Raw genomic sequence first — 22823 nt, forward strand, 5'->3', positions numbered from 1 at the left:
CCAATACATCCTTTCCTCATTCTAGTACCAGATCCAGGGCTACATTGGGGACCACTCAGAAAAGATGGTATGATGAGGAGTGCCGCAAGGTGAGAGCCCACTTACAGAGGGAAGTGGCTTTGGGAGTCACTACTCATAGGCAGTCGTGCATGGTCTTTTGTCGACTCATACGGAAAAGAAGAGAGCATACTTAGCTCAGGTTGAGCAGGACTTGTATCAGCTATTCCTGGGGCAGGATTCTAGAGATGCATGGAGACTTTTTCGAGAGCAACACCCACCTATCCCCATTACCTCACCAGCCATTTGGGGTCAGTATGCCACTACTGTTTACCAGGTGCCTGACCAGCCTGACCTCCCAGATCCACCAGAGCCTCAGCCGCAGGCCTCCACTTTCTGTCAGTTGAGCATGGTATATGATGCTATTGACAGGATGAAATCAGGGAAAGCTCAGGACCATGATGGGCTAGTTGCGGAGCATTTTATATATGCGAGAGATTTGTTGGCACCCTTGTTGACTCATATGTTCAACAGGGTTTTGTGTGAGGGCTTTCCGGCCAGTTGGAGAGATAACACCATTGTGCCCATATTGAAGTCTGGAGATCGCACAGATCCCAGCAACTACCGTACCATTATGGTCGGCCACACCTTGGCCAAACTATATGCATCTATTATCGAGCATGAGTTGAGTATTTGGGCAGACTCAGGGATTACGAGCTCCAGGCAAGGCAGGTTTTCGACGGGGATACTCGACATTAGATCATATCTTTACGCTCAGAGCCATTATTGAGGGAAGAGCACATGATCGGAGGATAAATTGTTGCTTTGTGGATTTTCGCAAGGCTTTTGATACGGTACCATGGGCCAGGCTGATGCAGAGGATGTATGACATTGGGGTACTGCCCACACTGACTTGGGGGCATAGTTGTCACGGTACGAAAATATGATATCGTACGGGAATTTTTGGTACAATATGAAATTTTTGGATACCGTACGATAAAATATGGTTTTTTTTTTTAACACTTACAAACTAAGGAGCTTTAAGCTTGAATGTGAGGGAATGTTGGGGGGGGAGGAGTTAGATCATATCTTTACGCTCAGAGCCATTATTGAGGGAAGAGCACATGATCGGAGGATAAATTGTTGCTTTGTGGATTTTCGCAAGGCTTTTGATACGGTACCATGGGCCAGGCTGATGCAGAGGATGTATGACATTGGGGTACTGCCCACACTGACTTGGGGGCATAGTTGTCACGGTACGAAAATATGATATCGTACGGGAATTTTTGGTACAATATGAAATTTTTGGATACCGTACGATAAAATATGGTTTTTTTTTTAACACTTACAAACTAAGGAGCTTTAAGCTTGAATGTGAGGGAATGTTGGGGGGGGAGGAGTCTACAGTGCTTGAGGAACCAGAACATGGACATGTGTCTCTCCCAGTTGGATCTCCCAATTGTCTCCAAAAAAGAACCGGTAATGCAATACCAAACGTCTCCCAGTGTAGCGTTTATGACTAAGGGACCGTCCTTGCACAAATACGAGCAGTGCATCTAGGGTGATAGGTTTGGGGACTCCTCTCTAGATCAAAATGGCCATGTCCAAATCTTCTCCCTCATACATAACTTGAGGATCTGACTGTCTAGCCTACCTATACCAGGGATCTCCAAGTGATGTAGCAAGATTCTCTCATCCTACCAATCAAGTGTACACTACCTGTCTACCTTGCCATATTTTTTAGGTCTCTCAACAACCCCATATGGAATACTAAGTGGACACGAAAGTTACGAAGTATTGCGGGCATTTGGGATCTTCTTAAAGCAGGATTTCTATATCTTTTTTAGCATTTGGAATTTTTTTCTCAAGGTGGGGGGGGAGAGTGGGGGGGATTTTTTTTTTTACCACGTACTGTACGTAAAATGGGTTCCTAACGGTGCGAGAAACAACTATGCTTGGGGGGTACCTACTTTATATGAGTCAGACACTAGTCACTGACAGAGTGAAGACTGCGAAAGGAAACTCAGACTTGATTCACAGCACCATAGGGGTGAAACAGGGCTGCCCTTTGTCTCCGACTCTTTTCAGGCTATACATTGATGAGGTTTCATATTTTATTGATAGAGGAGAGGGGAGAGGTGCTTCCTTGGCAGGAGTTTGGATACCACTGCTTATGTATGCTGATGATATAGTCCTTATAGCAGACTCTCCAAAGGGGATGCAGAGACATTTGGATGCACTACAGGACTACACAGAGGCCAGGGACCTCACGGTCAACCTGGGCAAGACTAAGGTTATGATTTTTAATACCTCAGCGCAGTGGATTAGCATATCAACACCGGGTTTCATTTATAGAGGGGAGATTGTGGAGCAGGTTACCTCCTATGTATATCTGGGAGTCCTATTTAGGGGCCCAGCTTTTTCCATGCGAGCAGCCTCTGAGGCGAGATTGACACGAGGATATGCTACCCTAGGGATGCTAGAGAAGATATGCTCACACGTACAGTTTCAGGAGCCCAAGATCAAACTATGGTTCTTTGATACTTTGGTCTCCCCTACTCTACTATATGGTGCCCCACGATGGATGGGGGTCTATGGAGAGATATGATGATTGCTAGGATGATACGTAGTAAGCCATCAGTCCCACATGAAATCATTCGAGCAAAGATGGCTGCTGCACCACTCGTAGTAGAGGCTCTTACCAGGTCAGTATCTTTCCTCCACAGTTTATGGGAGCTCCCTCGACACAGATATGCTAGGCTCGCTTTGGAGTCATCACGACAGCTTGCAGAAGGGGAGATGAGGCATGCTGGTATGCACAAATGACTACATGGTTCAGTCTACATGGGATCGCGATGGATAGATTGCCACTTTTTCAGTACTCTTTAGACACCCCTTCTTTGCCTTTGCACCACTCAGAGGTGAACAGAATCATCAAGCAAGATATTAGACACTGAGAGGACATGGGTACCACCAACGGGCCCTCTAGGGACAAATGCTTCGCCTAACAGAGGATGGTTTCATCACTCGTCCGAGATACATGGACATACATTTGTCACATGGCATCAGATGCACTATTGGTCAGATCCGCATTTCCTCTCATCAGTTGAGGATTGAGACAGGAAGATATGGACCATAGAGAGTACCGGCAGAGCAGCGTATATGTCAACTATGTCGGCTAGAGCCAGAGACGGAGGAAAACAACATCTGCCGATGCCCCGTGTACTATGAGATTAGAGGGAGGAGGGTCCATTGCCTTTTCAGAGAGGGGTTCGGTCCTCTTGCCAAAGTGATGGACTACAGTGACCAGAGATGCCTAGGACTTTTTCTACTAGAGATACACTCGCATAGAGAGACTCTCATACGTGGGGGAGTAGAACACACAGGTCCTGTGCAAAGACAACTTACTGATTTCTTTGGGAGCACCACTTCAACACAGGAACGGCAGGGTCAGGACACAACCAGCCGCATCCACTGTTGGAAATCATGGATCTAGGACTAGGCTAGCCTATGGAGGCTCAAACATAATGCTAAACATGATTATAAACAAATGACAAAAGCAATACAAAGCAACACAAGATGCACTTACTTGACCAAGAGATTGTGTACTTGAGAATGAGTTGTTGTGTAACATTACATTGAAATGACCCTTTATATAGGTCCAAGTACCATATGGGCTTTGCCTTTGCATGTGGGATAACTCCTAGCCTTCACCACATTCATCCACATCCCTTTGACCTTGTCTATGATATGACATAGATCACTTTTTCTAACACCCTTCCTTGATCATGGCATATCATAATGCCCTTCCTTGCTTCTAACATTACATGAAAGAAAAAGCTTAACTCATAAGGAGTATAGCTCTACAGTACATAAAAGAAATTAGCATCGCTCATAGGGAGCATAGCTTCTACATTGCGAAAAGAAAATGACATGACATGAAAACATTCCTACATGAAAACATTCCTCTCCCATCGCTCATAGGGAGCATAGCTTCTACATTAGGAAAAGAAAATGACATGAAAACATTCCTACATGAAAACATTCCTCTCCCATACCCCATCATCATCATAGCATCATCATCATCATATCCATGGGCATCATCATCATCTGTCATCATTTGTTGGTCATGGAGACCCAACTCTCCATCAATCCCCCCTTGAGGGCTACATGGCCTACTGAGAGATATTGTGAGCATCATAACAACACATAACCTACATCATCGGTGGTTAGAGGTGTCCATACATTTGGGTAAGAGAGGGCATAATTCATTCGTCATTATAACATGTGAGCCATGACATAAGAATCAACATAGACAACATCTTGTTCATCTTCATCGATATCTTCGTCTTTGTCTTCATCCATTTTTGCATCTCTGTCTGCATCTTTATTTTTGCATAGCATCTTCTTCGTCTTGACATTGCACATAGATTGGTCGTGCGTGCATTCCCATCCTTGAGGTATCTTCATAATGCATAGAATTTTCCAAAAAGAGGTAAAAGAACATCCTTCCTTAAATACCATATGAACAGCCTCTTAAAGGTTTTTAAACCTTAGTCTCAAAAATAAGGAAAAAATCCTTTATTTTCAAATAAAAACGGCCAGATTTTATTTATCCGGCTGCTGCTACGCTGATTTCGGATCTGTCAGGAGCTCCACGCTGATTTTGGATTTGTCAACTGCATCGCCTGCTTCTCTTCAAGCACTCCCTCTATTTGTCCTCACTAGGAGCTGTGCAACCCAGTCGCCGCCGTCAGCAGCCACAGCAAGTCCTGACGTCTGCTGCGGCTCTCCTCTCTCACACCTACGGCTGCTGCCACCTTCTCTGCGCCTGCTGCAGATCACCCCCGAGGCGTCCTCCTGGCACAAGGCAGCTGCTACACTCCCCAACGTCTCCCTGCAGAACCTCAGCAAGCCGGTCCCTTCTTCCAAGCGACCCTTTAACTCTTTTCACCTCCTCGCTGCCGTCAGCTTCTCCCGTTGTTGTCTACGCTGCTATCTGCTGCCTCTTGTACTGTCTATTCTTTAGATGCTCACTACTTTGGATTTGCTCGTTGCCACTTGAAAAATGGTGAGTTCCACTTCCTCCTTACCGCCTGCAGTTTTGGCTTTGGCTGTATCTAAGCTTTTGGCGCATTCGTTGCTGCTCACACCTTCAACGCGCCTGGTCCCTTCTGCCTATACTTCTTGGGACGGGCCTCCTCGTCCTTCACAAGCCACAGCTATTCTGCTGTTGATGCGGCCAGCTACTTGCTCAGTGCTGCCTTCTTACTATGGCCTTTGTAGCCTCTTCTTTGGTAGTCTAAAGGGCTCTAAACTAAACCTCTTCTTTGGTAGTCTAAAGGGCTCTAAACTAAAGAGACCAACACAATAATCCTAATGAAAGAGATTAGTGCTAATTATGTGAAAAATTACTAAGCTAAGCTAAGAGAGACAGACCTAAGCTATTGGAGAGCTGAACCTACCAGATCCCTAATGGTGCAAAGACTAATGCAATAATTTTGTTATTCCTTCTTCTCAATGGCACTTCCTTTTACGGGCACCATATTGAAGAGAAATGGCAAAACAACTAAACTAAGCTAAGCCATAGCCTGCCAGGCTCTGATACCATGTTGGAAATCATGGATCTAGGACTAGGCTAGCCTATGGAGGCTCAAACATAATGCTAAACATGATTATAAACAAATGACAGAAGCAATACAAAGCAACACAAGATGCACTTACTTGACCAAGAGATTGTGTACTTGAGAATGAGTTGTTGTGTAACATTACATTGAAATGACCCTTTATATAGGTCCAAGTACCATATGGGCTTTGCCTTTGCATGTGGGATAACTCCTAGCCTTCACCACATTCATCCACATCCCTTTGACCTTGTCTATGATATGACATAGATCACTTTTTCTAGCATCCACATCCGGAGGGGTCACTCTTGAGCGTGCCTCTCAGCTATGTCAGGACAGATGCCCTAGACCTCGGGGTATCCATGGCAGATCCAGATGGCATGGGAGGATTAGGGAGATCATCGCAAATCACCAGCAGATGCCCTCCAGGCAGTTTACCGGAGGAGCTTGTCTTCATGCTTCAGCGACCTATGAGGGATTTCATCCGCTGAGGGCCCGTCTATACCCTCACACATTCATGAGCCTCACGTGCCCAGAGATGTCTCTATGTGGACACTTTCTTCCCCTCTTAGTAGCTTCCCAGGTTTCCCATGTTTCCCATTTTCCCATGTTACTCTTGATCTCTAGATCTATAGATCTTTAGCTCTTTTCTCACTTTTTTCTGTAACACACCACTTGTTGGCACTGACATTTGTACTTCATCTGATGAGATTATTGTAACTTTTGGTCTCATAGGTCATTTTGGCCTTTCGAAGACGTTAATACACATTTCATTTCATTTCATTTCTCTCTCTCTCGGAATGTTCTCAACTCAGAGTAGAGACTAGGAGAGACGAGAACATCCCATGAGAGGGGCAGATATGCTGAGCATGCACCATAAGGGAGGTAGAGGACGAGGCCCACTATATGTTCATTTGCCCAGCATATTATGAGCATAGTTGTTTCTCGTACCGGTACGAATGGGTTCGTACCGTACGATATCGTACGGTACGAGTTTTTTTTTTTTTCAAAAAATCATTTTTCCTTGAAAAATTTTTTTCCAAATGGTTAAAAAAAATATAGAAACCCTGCTTTACGAAGATCCCAAATGCTCGCAATGCTTCGCAACTTTTGTGTCCACTCAGTATTCCATATGGGGTTGTTGAGAGACCTAAAAAATCTGGCGAGGTAGACTGGTAGTGTACACTTGATTGGTAGGATGAGAGAATCTTGCTACATCACTTGGGGATCCCTAGTATAGGTAGGCTAGACAATTAGATTCTCAAGTTATGTATGAGGGAGAAGATTTGGACATGGCCATTTTGATCTAGAGAGGAGTCCCTAAACTTATCACCCTAGATGCACTCCTCGTATTTGTGCAAGGACGGTCCCTTAGTCATAAACGCTACACTGGGAGACCTTTGGTATTGCATTACCTATCCAGGTTCTTTTTTGGAGACAATCGGGAGATCCAACCGGGAGAGACACATATCCATGTTCTGGTTCCTCAAGCACTGTAGACTCCTCCCCTCCCAACCTTCCCTCACATTCAAGCTTGAAGCTCCATAGGTTGTAAGTGTAAAAAATAAAAACCGTATTTTATCGTACGGTATCCGAAAATTTCACATCGTACCAAAAATTCCCGTACGGTATCGTATTTTCGTACCATGACAACCATGATTATGAGATACAAGGAAGATTTCACTGCCTCCTCCGGGAGGGGTTCGGGACACTTGCACGGGTGATGCAGTATGAGGACCACAAATGTCTCGGGATGTACCTTATAGAGCTCAGATGACATAGGCACAGTATTGAGAGGACATGCTAAGTGACAAGGCCAGCCCATACAAGACCATGCCAGAGATCCATCATTGATTTCTTTGACATGAGCATCCACAGCAGCCACCCATGCCAACACCGCTGCATCGACATCAGCTCATACCAGTCATACACAGAGGCCATATTCACGTTCCATAGGAGTCCTAAGTGGGCAGGCCTACTCCATCCTCATGCCTCTCTCCCTCTCTCTCTCTCTCACCGACCAGCACTCTGCTTATAAAAGGCAATGCCAGAGATCATTGTAGTTCATTTGACCCCCTTTTGGGGCAGATCAAGAGTTAAGACTTTTAGGTCTTAGTTTACCTCTTTTGGAGGGCCAAAGGCCACAGGGTTTTGAACAATCCTATGGACAACTTTTTGTTCTATACAATATACTGAAAATACAGCTCTCTCTCTCTCTCTCTCTCTCTCTCTCTCTCTCTCTACCTGTCTTTGTTGGTGACTTGCATCAAGGTTCCTATCCAATTCCTTATGGCTGAAAGAAGACACTCAAAGCTTCCGCGCTTCAATTCATACATTTACCTCTAGTTATCTTTCAGCTGAGAGGGTTTTGGCTTAAAAGGGATTTACATTCTCCCCAACTGGTCCTAGTGTAATTGCACCCCGCTAGGAGTGAACTCATATTGGGCACCGTATCGAGGTTTAGCAAAACTTAAGCACTTGAAATCTTTATGACAGCTCAAGACAAAAGACGAAACTGAAACTAGATAATGCTCAGTACACCACACTAAGCCCGGAGTCCCAAGCCGACCCCCCCCCTTCTCAATACCAAGTATATTATTGGAGTATTTTATTGGTACAATGTTCCATGGGCTTTTAAGCCAGATTTTTCCATAAATGCTCCAAGCATGAATACAAATACCAAACAAAGTAGTCGATGATGAATTCCGTCAAAGTAGCCGTCTCTCAAGCAATTCTCCCACCTCTCACTGGATCATGCAGTCACTACACTGGTTTTCTGGGACCACACGTGATACTGGTGTCCCCGTACTGGCACCTAGACTGGATAATCACAGTGGAGGAAAGGCTCAATGCAAGGAGGACGGCACTGGAGAACACTCCCGTGCATGAGCCTAGCAAGAGTCCCCTTTTGATGAAGAATCCGCGTAGTAGGGTTGTACAACCACACCAGAAAAGGTCTTTTTTTTTCCGGGAAAAAGATCCTTCTATTAGTTAATGAAAAAACAGCCACAAAGGGCTAGATACAACGACGAAGGGCTAAATACAAACTCACCTCATTTAAGGGCGGGAATCAAATGATCAAAAACGGAAGAGACACTTCTCCTCCGCCTGGCCGCTCTGTGAGGAGAAGGCTATCTCATATAGGGGGAGGGGGGGGAAACAACCACACAGATGGTCTGTACTGCCAAATGGGGTCACCTCTATCTATGAGAAATGGGCCAGGCCTCCAAAGCCTCAAGAAAGCTTCCCGCCGCTTCTGCATGCGGTCAAAACCTCCCTGTAACTTCCCCCACTGACCGCGGAGAGTGTGAATGATATCGAGCCATATGCTCCTGATAGACACAACCGGCAAAGTGTGGGTACCCTCGATGGCCTCACTGCATCTAGCTCACCAAATGTGCCAGGCTGCTATGCTACTGCAAATCTCCCATCTTTGGCATGATCCTGGACGCCAGTCGCCTGTAGGTGGGGCTCCGACTGGTACCGATGCAATACGATGGTGAGAGACCTGAAGGGCTAGTCCTCCCCATCTTCCTCATAAGCCACCCTAACCACTCCATCCTCTGTAGCCCAAGCGACAGTGCCCCATGTAATGATCCGGGTCGATGCCCTGTCCATAGTGAAGATGCGGAGAATCCGCTGCCAAATCTGTTGAGCCTTCAGGCAATCGCAAAGACAATGTCACTGAGACTCCTAAGGGTGGCCGCACCGCGGGCAAGTTGCTAGCCGACCTCCAACTGCCAGCTAGCCAAGTACCGACCACCAAACTCCTGTGTGCCATCAATCATAGAAAGAGGGTGATCTTTCTAGGCCGAGACCTATCCCAGAGCCTCTTCCAAAAATCTGAAAGGAAGCGCTGTGAGAGGCCCTATGACTGTCAATGATTTGTTGCTACCGGGGCTCGGGGTGCCATCCATCTCTGGCATCTGGATCCTGCGGCGTAGCCGCGCTGTATATGCAAAGAAGGGGGCATCAAAAGTATCCTCCCGATCCGTGGGGTCACGCCAAGTCCACTCTCCCAGGTCCCACCGTAGGCATGTGAGAGGTCGGCACTCCCATATCCATAGCCGCCAGAATCTCTCCCTCGCCACCTTGGCCGGTGCTGGGTCAATGTGCCACTCCTGTGCCCGAAAACCAATCACCCTCACCCTATGCAAGGTGCAACCACTGAAGTCCTCTAAGGGGAGCTCAGATATCTCTAGTCTGCCATGGGATCTAATAGAAAAAGTGAGCAGACCACTGTCCTCATCTGCTTCGTGGACCGCCACTAGAATATCATGTCTGGTAAACACAACTAGCCATACTGGGGGGTCGGGTCTGGGATAGGAGTCAGCCACTCTTGAGGGATAGCTGAGTCGATATCAATGGTGAGCCTGTCTCTACCCCGGATCCCTCTCAGCCTCTCTCCTACACCTCCGGGGGATAACTATCTGTGTGCGATCCAATCTCCAAGACACCCGGCTGGTCCCATGCTCAAGGCACCCCATGATACATGGGGTCGGGTCCCCAACATGTGGCCACTTGGTAAACAGATCAGGGGATTCCATACCAAAGGCTGTCGAAGCCGCTCCTCTGAGGCTGCCAGAGCGATCTGTCTAAAGGCCGGGGTGAGGACTTCCTAGTCTATTAAGACATAATTAAAATTGAATACAAGAACTAAAGATAATTAGAGAGCAGAAAGCTGAGTTGTTTGCATTGAGACACAAGGCCTTGTTAAATAGGGCCCGAAGAGGTACAAATGAGGAGGTACATCCCTGACGAAAGGGTGTGACTCTTGAATGAATAGTTATGTCTTTTGGACGTAGAGGTGTGTCCTTTAATCAATAGATGTGTCCCTTTGAAGAGACGTGTCCTTTGATGATGACCCATGTGATAAGGTGTGACCCTTCACTGGTGTCCTTTCAATGATTAAGAGTAATTAAGGGTAATTAAGTCACAATCGTGACATTCCCTCCCACTTAAAATAAGATCCATAGTTATATAAGTGACTGTTGTTGGTGAAAGAACTCTTGAAGTAATTCTGGGTACTGTTGTAGATCTTTATCACTTTGCCAAGTTGAATATGAATCATGCAAGTCTTTCCATTGTACTAAGAATTCTGTAATAATCTTCTGCAGAGTTTCTTTCCGTCGTACATCAAGAATCTTTCTCGAATTAAGATCATATGCTTATCTTCCATCTCTGGAACATAATCTAAAATATCTGGAATGGGAGAATCTCCTTGTACAAACTTCTTGATCCATGATATGTGGAAAGTCGCATGAATCTTTCCCCATGAAAGTGGTAACTCCAACTTATAACTCAAAGGAGAATTCTTCTTAATAACTCGAAAAGGACCATAGTAACGTGGCCGCAATTTTGGAAAAACTGATTTCACTGTTTTATATCAATTAGGAGCCATGAACAAAAGAACCATGTCACCTTCTTTGAATTCATCATGTCGACGACGTCAGTTAGCTGCTTGTTGATATTGTTCTTGAACTCAAATCATCTGATCTCGAACTTGAAGAAGAACATCTTGCATTTCTTGAACTAACTAATCTGCTAATGCCACCTTGTGTTGAAGAACAAAGTTTGATGGCACAACTAGTGTATGACCATAAGCGGCTTGAAAAGGACTCATTCCTATTGCTGTGTGATGAGAATTATTGTAAGCAAATTCCATCAATGGTAGATAATCTTCCCAAGATGCTAAGAGAGACTGAATATAATGTCGAAGCATCTCTTCAAGAATTTGATTAACTCTTTCAGTTTGGCCATCTATCTGTGGATGATAGGCTGAACTAAACAATAAATTTGTGTCTTCCTCTGACAGACAAGTGTATGGCGAGGCTCCTGTCTCCTCCTCCTGTGGCATGTCCTCTGTAATGACATAGGAGGATCCTGATGGAGAAAAGTAACATAGAGCTATGTATATAACCCTGTCCTGTGAGAGCTGTAAGCTGATCCACATGTATCTGGCCTCTGGATCCTGTGCTACCACTCTCAGTCTCCCCTGTAGCTCCCGTCTGAATAGAACTGCTACTCCCCCCGACCCTCTCGAGGTACCCTAGCGTGTGGTCCTCCTGTATGCTGACTCCTCCCACTGGAATCCCTCTACTCGAGGTAGCCCTCTCTCTGGGCTCTGATGTGTCTCTGTCAAAAGTATGATGTCTCTCCCCACCATAACATGCTCCAGTCGTCCAGGCTGCACCCATAGTGAACCATTACAGTTCCATACTGCCATGTGTATCTTTGTCAGTGGCCTGGTCTGTGTCCGATAGGCCCCAAACCGCTAATCCATGGGCCGGCCATCAATGATGACCCGACCATCTCGATAGAAGGCCTTCTTGCCTTCTATCCTCGCGTGTAAGACTCATGGCATGCAAGCTCTCCTATACTCGAGCTGCATCCTCGTGAGATCATCATCCAAGAAAATAGGAGCTCCCTCTAAACCTCGTAGTCTGACCCTCTTCCTCCCCTCTCCGTCTCTCCTGCAAACTGTAGGATGAGGGTTCGCTTGCGTGTTGAGTCTTTCCCGGCTCTCCATGCTTTGGTGAAGGGGAGAGGGTGCTCTTCCCTGTAGCCGAGCTTCATGCATAGAAGCTGTCCATCTTTCTCGGGAGTGGAGTCGGGTGTATCGGCTATACCTATGACTCGAATGTTGAGGCGGCGGGCATGCCTCATCTTCTCCTCCTCAATGGTGGTGTGAATGATTTGGTGTTCTTCCCTTTGAGTCTCCTCCCTCACTTCTTTACGGATGTTCTTCTTCACCACCTCAACCCATCCTGACTGCTTGGCTTCGAGTTTTCCCTCCATGTCCTTTGTGATCTCCTTGGAAATCTCTTCTTTGATGGCCGTGAGAGTGTTGTCATTGATCTGCCCTTCTTCCTTCTCGGTATTCTTGCTGGCTACCATTCACTTTCAATGCACTCACCTCCTCCTTGAGTGCCGTGTTCTCTTGTTCGAGGTTCGTGACCCGTGCTTCGAGAGCCATGATGTGCCGGTGTAGTTTGTTCTCCACCTCATTGAGGTTGGAATCGGATGTCTTCTTGTTCTCCTTGATTAGTGCCTTCATTGCCGTCTCGAGGGCCTCGAGTTTCTCTTGGAGACTCGGGGCCATTCCTCCAGATCACTCTGCAGTCCTTCCCACAGGCAGGGAGGAGAGAGAGAGAGAGAGAGTTATGTTGCTACCTTGGGGGCCTGAGCAAGGGTGGGTGGGTGGGTGGGGAAAGGGGCCGGCCAGCCAGCGTAGCGAACAAAAGGCGCAGTGGGCAGCGAAGAGAGAGAGAGAGAGAGAGAGAGAGAGAGAGAGAGAGAGAGAGGGCGGAGAGTGAAGCGACGGGCACAGGGCACAGGCGAACAGTGAGAGAGGGGGCGGCGGAAGTGAACAGTGAAGCGCAGCAAACAGAAGGCGAACAGAGAAGCGACGGGCAAGCAGCGAACAATGAAGCGACGGGAGCACAAGGCAGAGGCGAACAGTGAGAGAGGGGGAAAGCGGAAGCGAACAGTGAAGCGAGAGGGGGCGGCGGAAGCGAACAGTGAAGCGCAGCGAACAGAAGGCGAACAGTGAAGCGACGGGCAAGCAGCGAACAGTGAAGCGATGGGAGCACAGGGCAGAGGCGAACAGTGAGAGAGGGGGCGGCGGAAGCGAACAGTGAGGCGGTGGAGAGAGATATGGAGAGAACTATGCTAAATATACTGAAGCAAAACAGTCCCAAGCAAGAGACACAGATAGTCTCATAAGTGAGGGAGCAAAATATGTACAAGACTGAATGAGAAAAGAGAGGCCAACACTCGCTATTTATAGTAAGGGAATGCTGGCCGACTGGAGCTACTGGACATGGCCGACTGGTAAATGCCAGAAAGGCTGGGAAAAATCCCAGAAAAATAGTAGAAAAAGGGGTGGCCAGCCCACAAGCAAGGGCCATGCAAAAGGGACCAAATGGGCACCACAAAAGAGCAGAATCTGGGGATGAATATGCTAACGAGTCTTCTTAGACCTTTCCGAAGTGATGTGCCTGAGGATGTATCAGATGAGGCTTAGCCGAAAGCGGAGGAACTTGATGAGGTTCTTATTCCCGAGCAAATACCGGCACATAAGGAAAGAAAGGTACGAGGTAAAGTTTCATGTCGCTGTCTTGTGAAGTTCAAGAACTATTCACCGATGGATGCGAAGTGGATGGAGGAGGGTGACTTAGCAAATTCACCTCAAGAATTGCAGCTTTATCTTGATGCCTTCGAGTTAGAGCCGACTCTTGCTACGGCTCATTCAGGTTCAGCAGAGCTGGGGTCTGGAGCATTACCTGATGCTCAAGAGGGGGGTACCACCTCCGCTCCCTTGTTACAGACAGGCTCGAATGTCATCTAGAGGTCGCTTGGTGCAGCTTTTGTCTCACCCGAAGGTACTAACAGCTAACAGTACATCTTCTTATGGGACTTCTATGATATTGTGTACTAGTCATATGAGATGGTAAAGTTGGGTATGGTTCACAGTTGGCCGCACCATGAACTATAACTGTAACTATGGATAACTCTATCTACACCTATGGTTAATAGAGATGATTTTTGCCTTTGGAACTAATGTATGACTGAGGAAGATTGGGACATTGATCTTTGTCATATGGTTCTGCCTGTTCTTGACCACAGGATTGGTCAATTGGATATTGAGATGATGCTATTTGTGGAGCTAGTCTCCTTTGGAATGGCATGGTTTGGTTGAGCTCAAAGTCTACGGCAACCTGAGCTAGCACTTCGAGACTCTATGGAGGGCATAAGTCTTGCGAGCAGTCCTAGAGTTGGTTTGGTTCATGGATATATGGATCAAACTCTACTTGTGCATGTATTCGTACATTTTTTGAGGTATTATTGTATTACGGTGCCATTGGATCCTGGTACCCTTGAGAATACATCGGAAATACTCCGGATTGTGTCATGTGAGGCATGTATGTTGGTATGATACATCAAGTACTTTACTATGTTCATGGTGTACCACTAGTTGTGGGTCCTGCAGGATGGTGTACCACTAGAGTGGGTAAAGCATAAGGATGGACATATGTGGAAAGTACATAGTGGATGTATTGTTTGAATGCATTGTTTTCGGAGGGTGCCCATGGGCGTAACGCTTGCGAGCAGCCCTTAGACTGTTACCTTGGAGTGGGTAAAGCATTTTGAGGAGTGTGTTGCTTGCAAATGCATGTGTGTGTCATATCATGTGTATCATATGTGGAATGACGAATGGTTTTGTTTTTGGCTAACACAGGTTATGTGTTTCCACTTGGTTTTAGACTTTTGTTGCACGTTCTTAAGGAACAAGCAACAGTCTCTTGTCACTTTGATGCGAGGGCATACCCATATTGTGTAGGATGATTGTTTCATCACCCAAATGCACTTGAGGGCGATTGCTTTTGTTATATGAGGCGTCTCTACTGGACAGATGCCTTACTGTGCCATTGAGTGCAATCGAGGACGATTGCCATTTTTCAAGAGGGGGGTATGTTACGACCCTATGTTTTTCTCGACATTATGCAAGTGTGCACGGGAACATGGTGGACAATGTGGACAGTGTGCAAGACACAAGTGTACAGGACTTTAATTAAACGTTCACACTTGGGGCCAAATTATTAAAGTTCCCTTTCAGAACCCCATGAGGGGGGTGGGGGGGAACAATGGTTTGGAGGGGACAAAGGGTTGAGAATCCAATAAAAAAAAGAAGTCCCTTTTTACCTAATCGTGGCTCTTGGGGCCTATGCTATTATTGGAGAAAAACTCCTCTTTTGGAGGGAGTCGGGCAACTACACGCAAGGGTGTGTTTTTTCGAGAGGAGACTGGCGGGCTGGTTGGGCTGCAGCATAGAGAGGTGTGCTTTTCTCTTTGACGGTTGGTCAGCAGGGTGCACAGGACTGAAGTGTGCTCTCTCTCTCTCTCTCTCTCTCTCTCTCTCTCTCTCTCTCTCTTGGAGGACTGGCGGGAAGACTGCAGGCAGCGCATAGCTCAGCAGGGAGCACAGGCGGGCAGACTGCAGGCAGTGCACAGTTCAACAGGCTCACCCCCAAGCTTATCTCTCTCCCTCTTTGCAACAGGCCGGCAGCCAAGGTTGCAAGTCGGCTGCAGCTTCATTGGAGGGTGCTATTTCAAGTGGGAAGGCTGGTGGGCAGGGGCTGAATAGTAGCTGCAGCGCTCTCTCTCTCTCTCTCCATGATGAGATATACCATGGACATCATTGTATCACTTTGGTCTCATAGGCCCATTGGGTCTTTAGTAGACGCTTAATATATCTTTCTTTCTTTTTCTCTCTCCCCCTTGGAGAGAACTGACGAGCTGGACTACAGGGAGTGTAGGGTTGGACTGCGGGTTGTCCCTCGCCTCGCAGTACAGCAGGACACATCTTTTTCTCTCTCTTGGTTATGGAAAAAAAAAAGGTTGGGCAGCTGCAGCAAGGGACATGTGCTTTCTCTCTCTCTTGGAAGGAGGCGTGGGGCTGCTTTGAGACTGTTTATGGGCTGTTTTGGTTGGCTGCAAGTACAGGGTCACTTAGACGTGTTTCTTGGCATGGAAGTTGTGATCGCTCCCAACAGGAGGCCTACAGATCGGAAGATAATATATACATATTTAGAACACTTAATTTACCTGTTATTAAACAATGGAAACAACATCAGCAACACAAAAACTGGAAATACTGAAAATACAAATGACACCAGCACTGGGGCTGGAAAGGGCCGGCTCTCCCCTCAATACTTTTTGTATTTCTTGGAGTATTTATATTTATACAAGTGTCACGGGCCTGACAGGCCAGATTTCTCCACAAGGGAGTAAAAACAACCAAAAAGAACGGGTTCAAGTCGATGAAGAGATGTTGGGCAGAGTAGCCCCAGATCACACGCTCATTCCCACCTTCACTGGGTGGACACCCGCCTTTCACTGGTCTTCCGGGACCGTGCACCAACAGGCACGCCCGTACTGACGCAGGCCAAGGAGTACACCGCGGAGGGAACGTGGCCTGGTTCTCCCCAATGAGCTTTGCTCCTAAATTCCCTGGTGCGTTTAACCTTCACTGGCTCTCAGAAGCTCTGAGAGCGCGGTTAACAACACCACACAGGAAAATATACCAGGAAGAATTTCCTGAACATGGCCAGCATATACATGCCATGCTCCTGCACTACACAACTTCAAGCATTTTCTGAATTTAAATTAGCAAATTTCAGATTTATTCAAATAAGAAAAAGAATAAGAGAGTACCTGGTACGGTGAGTACAATCCAGATACAACCGGTACCATTTGTAGCAGGTACAATCAAGCACTTTAGGTTCTTCACAAGTGTGCAAGTATAACCAACCAGGTACTATGCAGATACTTGTACTTGCAGCAGGTACACCAGGAGCAGCCAGCAAGTACTGTAGGTACTCCAGGGACAGCCAGCAGGTGTGGACAGCAAGTACACAGGGGCTGGTATAGCCGTGGACAGCAAGTACAATCAGAACTAGTACAGGCATGGACAGCAGGTACAATCAAAACTAGTACAGGCATGGACAACAAGTACAGGTACAAGTGATGGCAGCAGGTGCAAGCGATGGAGAGTAGGCAGGTACAGCCAACCATCTTCAGGTGTGGGCAGCCGTGAGGAGGCAATGGAGAAAGAGAAACCACCAACCCACCACGTGGGAAATTTTTAAGAAATGTTCCATGCAAAAAGGCTTATCCAAGGTTATAATACCTTAATACAAAATTTATACTTATGGGCACCCACACTAGGAAGTAAATGTCCAGCCCAACTTTAAATGTGTGTGAACACATTAGCTTATAACAAATTAAGGTTTACTCTAGTTTATGAATTTCACCTTTTCAAAAGGGGAAAATGAATATACTTACCACCTGTTCGCACGCCACACCACCAAGTCAACAAACAGCATTCCACGGTACACTGAGGATGTCCCCGTCCAGTGTACTCGCACGGCATAACAGGCAAATACACGCAAACAAGTCATGCAAAAACAAATTTATGCATGCAGGCATAAATGCATGTACACAAATAGTGGATGAAATCTCCCTTTCATGAAACTTGTACAAGAGGTTCCTCTCGGGCATAAAACTGGCGCGACAATTATAAATAAATATGTCCTGGTCTTCCTATGGAGTGACAGTCTCATAGGTAAGACACCATCCTGACTATACACGGGTGGCACCAACAGACTCCCGTCCATACAGCACGAAGCAAATCACACACGGGTGATACGAAACTGGTTCCCGTCCATGTGACGCAGCACTGGTCGCACACGGGTGGCAGTGATCTAGCTCCCGTCCATGTGACACCATAAAACTAGCCCTTTCACATGGGACACTGGCCTGGTCCCATCTGCCCCATTTCATGCAATATGTACAGTAGAGGCTAGGGCGGGGGCTCAGATGTGGACATCTATTCCGGTATGGTTAGGCACGCAGTTTGGAGGTTTTCGGAGGGGTAGGCTCCTACACGTAGATAAGTGAGGTTACTAGTAGTATAAATCATGTCCTTTTTTTCACACTTTACCTTATTTTTTGACGGTCACTAAAAATTTAAAAAAAAATTAAGAGAGCATCCTCCATACCTGACCCAAGGCAATGCTCTTGTCATAGAGTTGCACTACCAAGTCCACGTCAGCGGTTGTATTTCTGTTTCGGATGTTCTGAGCGATGGCGTTCTTGTTGTCACGAATCCATTTGAAGTCCAAGCTGGCTCGCCACGTGGGCCCCACTGATTCGCTGCTTCCTGAATGTGGAATTACACATAAGAAATTAACCACAGATTAAAGAGCCAAGTTCACCCCAACTTACCAGGGGTAGAAGTCGATGAAGGGACAGAGGGGCTCTCAGTTGCGATTGTGCTGCTTGCAACCGCAGTCCCCAAAGGCCTGCATGACACCGCCTTGCATTTGGTGTAAAATACTCCATCGCTTCTATTGTCTAAGCTCTTCCTTAGGTGAGCAATTCGCTTGGTGCATATGTCTGTTAAAAACTTGGACTGGAAGAGAGAGAAGGAGTGGTGAAGTGGATTGACTTGGTGTCGCCAGCTCCTCGCCAAGAGCTCGAGTGAAGAGGCTGCCATGTTCGTTATGGTGGAAAAGAGACTCCGAAGCCGCTACAACGACGCCCACATACGCCCACATATTAGGTCTGTTACACACGTAGCCGCCCAAAGATCACGATGATCCGTCCTACGCATGACACGAAGTATATGGCCTATATATATTTATATATGTATGTCTCTCTATATATATATATATATGTGGGCGCCGCATATACATATATATATATATATGTATGTATATATTTGTATATATGTATGTATGTATTTATATACATATATATATGTGTGTGTGTGTGTACACACACATATATACATATGTATATACACATACACACACGTACATATATATGTGTGTGTATGTATGTATGTATGTATATGTATATTCTCTCTCTCTCTCTCTCTCTCTCTCTCTCTCTCTCTCTCTCAATGTTCTAAAGAATGGAGGCAACTATTATGTTCCTAGATGCTTGTAGCACAACAATGAGGGTTCCATTGGTTGGAGGCAAAGCCATAGTTTCAAGACTCTTCTTGGAGAGAAGGATGGAGCCATGTCAAAGAGTGAGAGGCCTTTATGCAATGTTGTAGCTAATAGATGGGAGCACAACATCAATTGATTTGCAATAGTACAAGGACTCTAAAGACTTTTGAGTAATCTTCAATTATGGGCATGGCAAGTTACTCATTTCAATCAGCAAATTGACCTTGAATCTCCTATCCCTCATGTGTTAATCAATATAGATTACTCAAAAGAAGATGCAATAGATGTTCATAGTATTCTGCTACACTCAAACAGTAGCATAGACAAAGGCATCACTCAAAGCATCGTCTAAAATATCTTGGCTCATGTTGATAGTATTTTGCTACACACATAGCCACCCAAAGATCACGATGATCCGTCCTAAGCATGATAGGAAGCATATGGCCTATACAGATTTATATATGTATCTCTCTCTCTCTCTCTCTCAATGTTCCGAAGAATGGAGGCAACTATTATGTTCCTAGATGCTTGTAGCACAATAGTGAGTTTCCATTGGTTGGAGGCAAAGCCATAGTTTCTAGACTCTTCTTGGAGAGAAGGATGGAGCCATGTCAAAGAGTGAGAGGCCTCTATGCAATGTTGTAGCTAATAGATGGGAGCACAACATCAATTGATTTGCAACAGTACAAGGACTCTGAAGACTTTTGAGTAATCTTCAATTGTGGACATGGCAAGTTGCTCATTTCAATCAACAAATTGACCTTGAATCTCCTATCCCTCATGTGTCAATCAATATAGGTTACTCAAAAGAAGATGCAATAGATGTTGATAGTATTTTGCTACACTCAAACAGTAGCATAGACAAAGGCATCACTCAAAGCATCGTCTCAAAGATCTTGGCTCAATCTAAACTGACCATCCTTACTAAGATGTTACAATGGTTGGAAGCTCCAAAGCAGGTAGTAGAGATTCCAAGGTTCTACAATGGGAATGTTGCCTTAGAGTTCCCATCAACATTCAGCCAAGTGCCACCAATGGAGGCAATGGAAGCCTGTGACGTATGATGGTAACTTGTGGATGAAAGCTTCAATGACAAACGTAACTTTCAACAGCACCACAATAATCACTTATTATGTTGGGGAGCTCCAATGCTTGAGCGATAGAGCTATCCACCCTTCGTTGGAAAAATAAATGGGGAACTTCAAGAGGATGAGGAAGAAAAGATGTGTCTTGGGCAAAACAACAGATGAGATGGACTAGTTAGTTGCTACTATTGTAAGGGATCGGGGACATATTGGCATCATATGAGGCAACCTCTATTATGTCATGCATGATGATGTTACCATGAGGTCCAGTAGAAGCCATGCACTTCAAGGGCATTGATAGAAAGGAGTCGAGTGATAGTGAAGAAAGGAGTCAAGTGATAGAAAGGAGTCGAGTGATAGTGAAGAAGGTACTAGATGTGGATAGGACTGCAACACCCAAAAAGGTAAAAATGTTGGTAGCAAAGGAAATGGTAATGACATCCATGGTCAATCCACATAGACTACCATCCAAGGTTGTGGATATGATAGAGCTGAGTGACTACCTAAAGGAATTATTCCCCCTCGTTCAAAGTAAAGGGTATGTACTTTTCCCTATTGTCAAAGTAGCCTATAAATTTTTAACATGTCCTTTAAGTTTCGGTAATTTCCTTTTTCATGCGTAGATTTCAAGCGATGGTCTTTGAAGCTCGTGCAAGACCGAACAACATGTCTTTTGGATATGATGGCCTCCTAAGATTGAAGAGAGATAGAACTTATGAATTTTTCCATGGCAACCTATTTCTCGAGTAGGAGTTAGATGAAGAGGCATGCTATGTGTTCAAAACAATGATTTTATATTCATGTGATCACAAAACAATGATTTTATATTCATGTGAACACATGCTATGTGTTCAAAACAATGATTTTATATTCATGTGATCATAATTTTTTTTTTGTTAATAACATGTATTAACATGTTAACATGTTAACATGTTCCCAAAAAAGCCGGTGGGAAGCTCCCTGATAACCGGATAAAATCCCACCGGGGTTTTGCAATACCCGGCGGTCCCGTCGGGAAAAAGCAAACCCTGGCGGGTCCCGCGAGCGACGGGGTCGTCATCCAGCCCGGTGGGGTACAATTTTCTATATATATGGGCCCGGGGGGGCCCTTTGGGAGTTCATTTTGCTGACAGTATACACAGGTAATGAAACTTGTGTTTGTGTGTGTGGGGGTGTGTGTTCGTGCGGGCAGCCGCCCATTGTCGCAATGCGCGGCAGGATGTGGGTGGTCCGCCACACGAGGGATGTGTGTGTGGGTGTGTGTTCATGCGGGCAGCCGCCCATTGTCGCAATGCGCGGCAGGTTGTGGGTGGTCCGCCACACGAGGGATGTGTGTGTGGGTGTGTGTTCATGCGGGCAGCCGCCCATTGTCGCAATGCGCGGCAGGTTGTGGGTGGTCCGCCACACGAGGGGTGTGTGTGTAAGGCCATTCTTCAGAATGGTGCTTACCCTGGGGCGCTTAGTCGGTAACGCGGCTAGTCTGTGTCCTATGGTAAGTATGGCACGTCGTAGCGGTACTAGTCGGTAACGCGACAAGCATAGTATCGTTATGGCGATGTCACCTTCCCTTCCCTTCCCTTTGTTAAATGCGGACATATGGTCGGTAACGCGGCCAGTGTATGTTCGTATCCTATTGGTATTCCCATAGAATCGGGCGGCATTTTGTCGTTAACGCGGCAAGTTGGTGTCGTCCGCTAGTGCATATATGGTTTTTTTTGCATATTGCGGCATTTGATCGTTAATGCGGTCGAAAAAATGCCGTAAATTTGTTTGCATATTACGGCATATGATCGTTAACGCGGTCGAAAAAATGTCATAAATTTGTTTGATTTGACTTGTATTGTTTTTATTGTGTTTGATCCATGCAATACTTGGTTGCTAACGCGGCATGAGTATTTCATGGATCAAAGTTTACATCATATTGTCTAAACGTTTTATTTTATAATATCGTGATTCGTAACTCCAAAAAATGAATATCTCTCTCTCTTCCTGCCCCCCTCTCTCTCTCTCATGATACACTTCACAACTCTTTCTCTCTCTCTCTCTCTCTCTCTCATGATACACTTCACAACATGATAGATGTGTAGATAAGGATTTCTTTTTTTTCTCTTAAAATATACATAATTCTTAAAAATTTCTTTTTTCTCCCTCTATTTACTTAAAAATTAAAACAGTACATTATTTTCCTCTTTAGGAACTCACAAAAATATTAAAAATGTCATCTAATGTTTTTCTCTCTATCTGTCACAACTCTCTCTCTTCCTCTCCTCTCTCTCTCTCTCTCTCTCATGATGCACTTCACAATTCTCTCTCTCTCTCTCTCTCTCTCTCTCTCTCTCTCTCTCTCTCTCTCTCTCTCATGATACACTTCACAACTCTCTCTCTATCACGATAGGTGTGTAGATGAGGAGTGCTTTAGGAATACAAAACATTATTTTCCTCTCTTTAGGAACTCACAAAACTATTAAAAATGTCATCTAATGTTCCCTCTCTCTCTATCTGACACACCTCTCTCTCTTCCTCCCCCCCCCCCTCTCTCTCTCTCTCATAATACCCTTCATAACTCTCTTTCTCTCTCTGTCACGATAGGTGTGTAG

The 22823-nt window shown here is 45.7% G+C and overlaps 1 protein-coding gene across 1 annotated transcript in view; it reads right to left on the reverse strand.

Annotated features, from left to right (window-relative positions):
• Positions 1-18721, reverse strand: part of SRS (Seryl-tRNA synthetase) — a 59215-nt gene extending 40494 nt beyond the window's left edge. The window contains exons 1-2 of the mRNA XM_086795323.1: positions 18411-18721; positions 18185-18345 (exon numbers count right to left, since the gene is read on the reverse strand). Of these exons, the coding sequence (XP_086651449.1) occupies positions 18185-18345; positions 18411-18681 (432 nt within the window). The 5' untranslated portion in view covers positions 18682-18721. The remainder of the gene's footprint in view (positions 1-18184; positions 18346-18410) is intronic.
• Positions 18722-22823: the final 4102 nt, after the last annotated feature.

Source organism: Cibotium barometz, chromosome 62 (genome assembly GCF_041138505.1).
Source record: "Cibotium barometz isolate CiBa-2024 chromosome 62, ASM4113850v1, whole genome shotgun sequence".
Classification (NCBI taxonomy): Eukaryota; Viridiplantae; Streptophyta; class Polypodiopsida; order Cyatheales; family Cibotiaceae; genus Cibotium; species Cibotium barometz.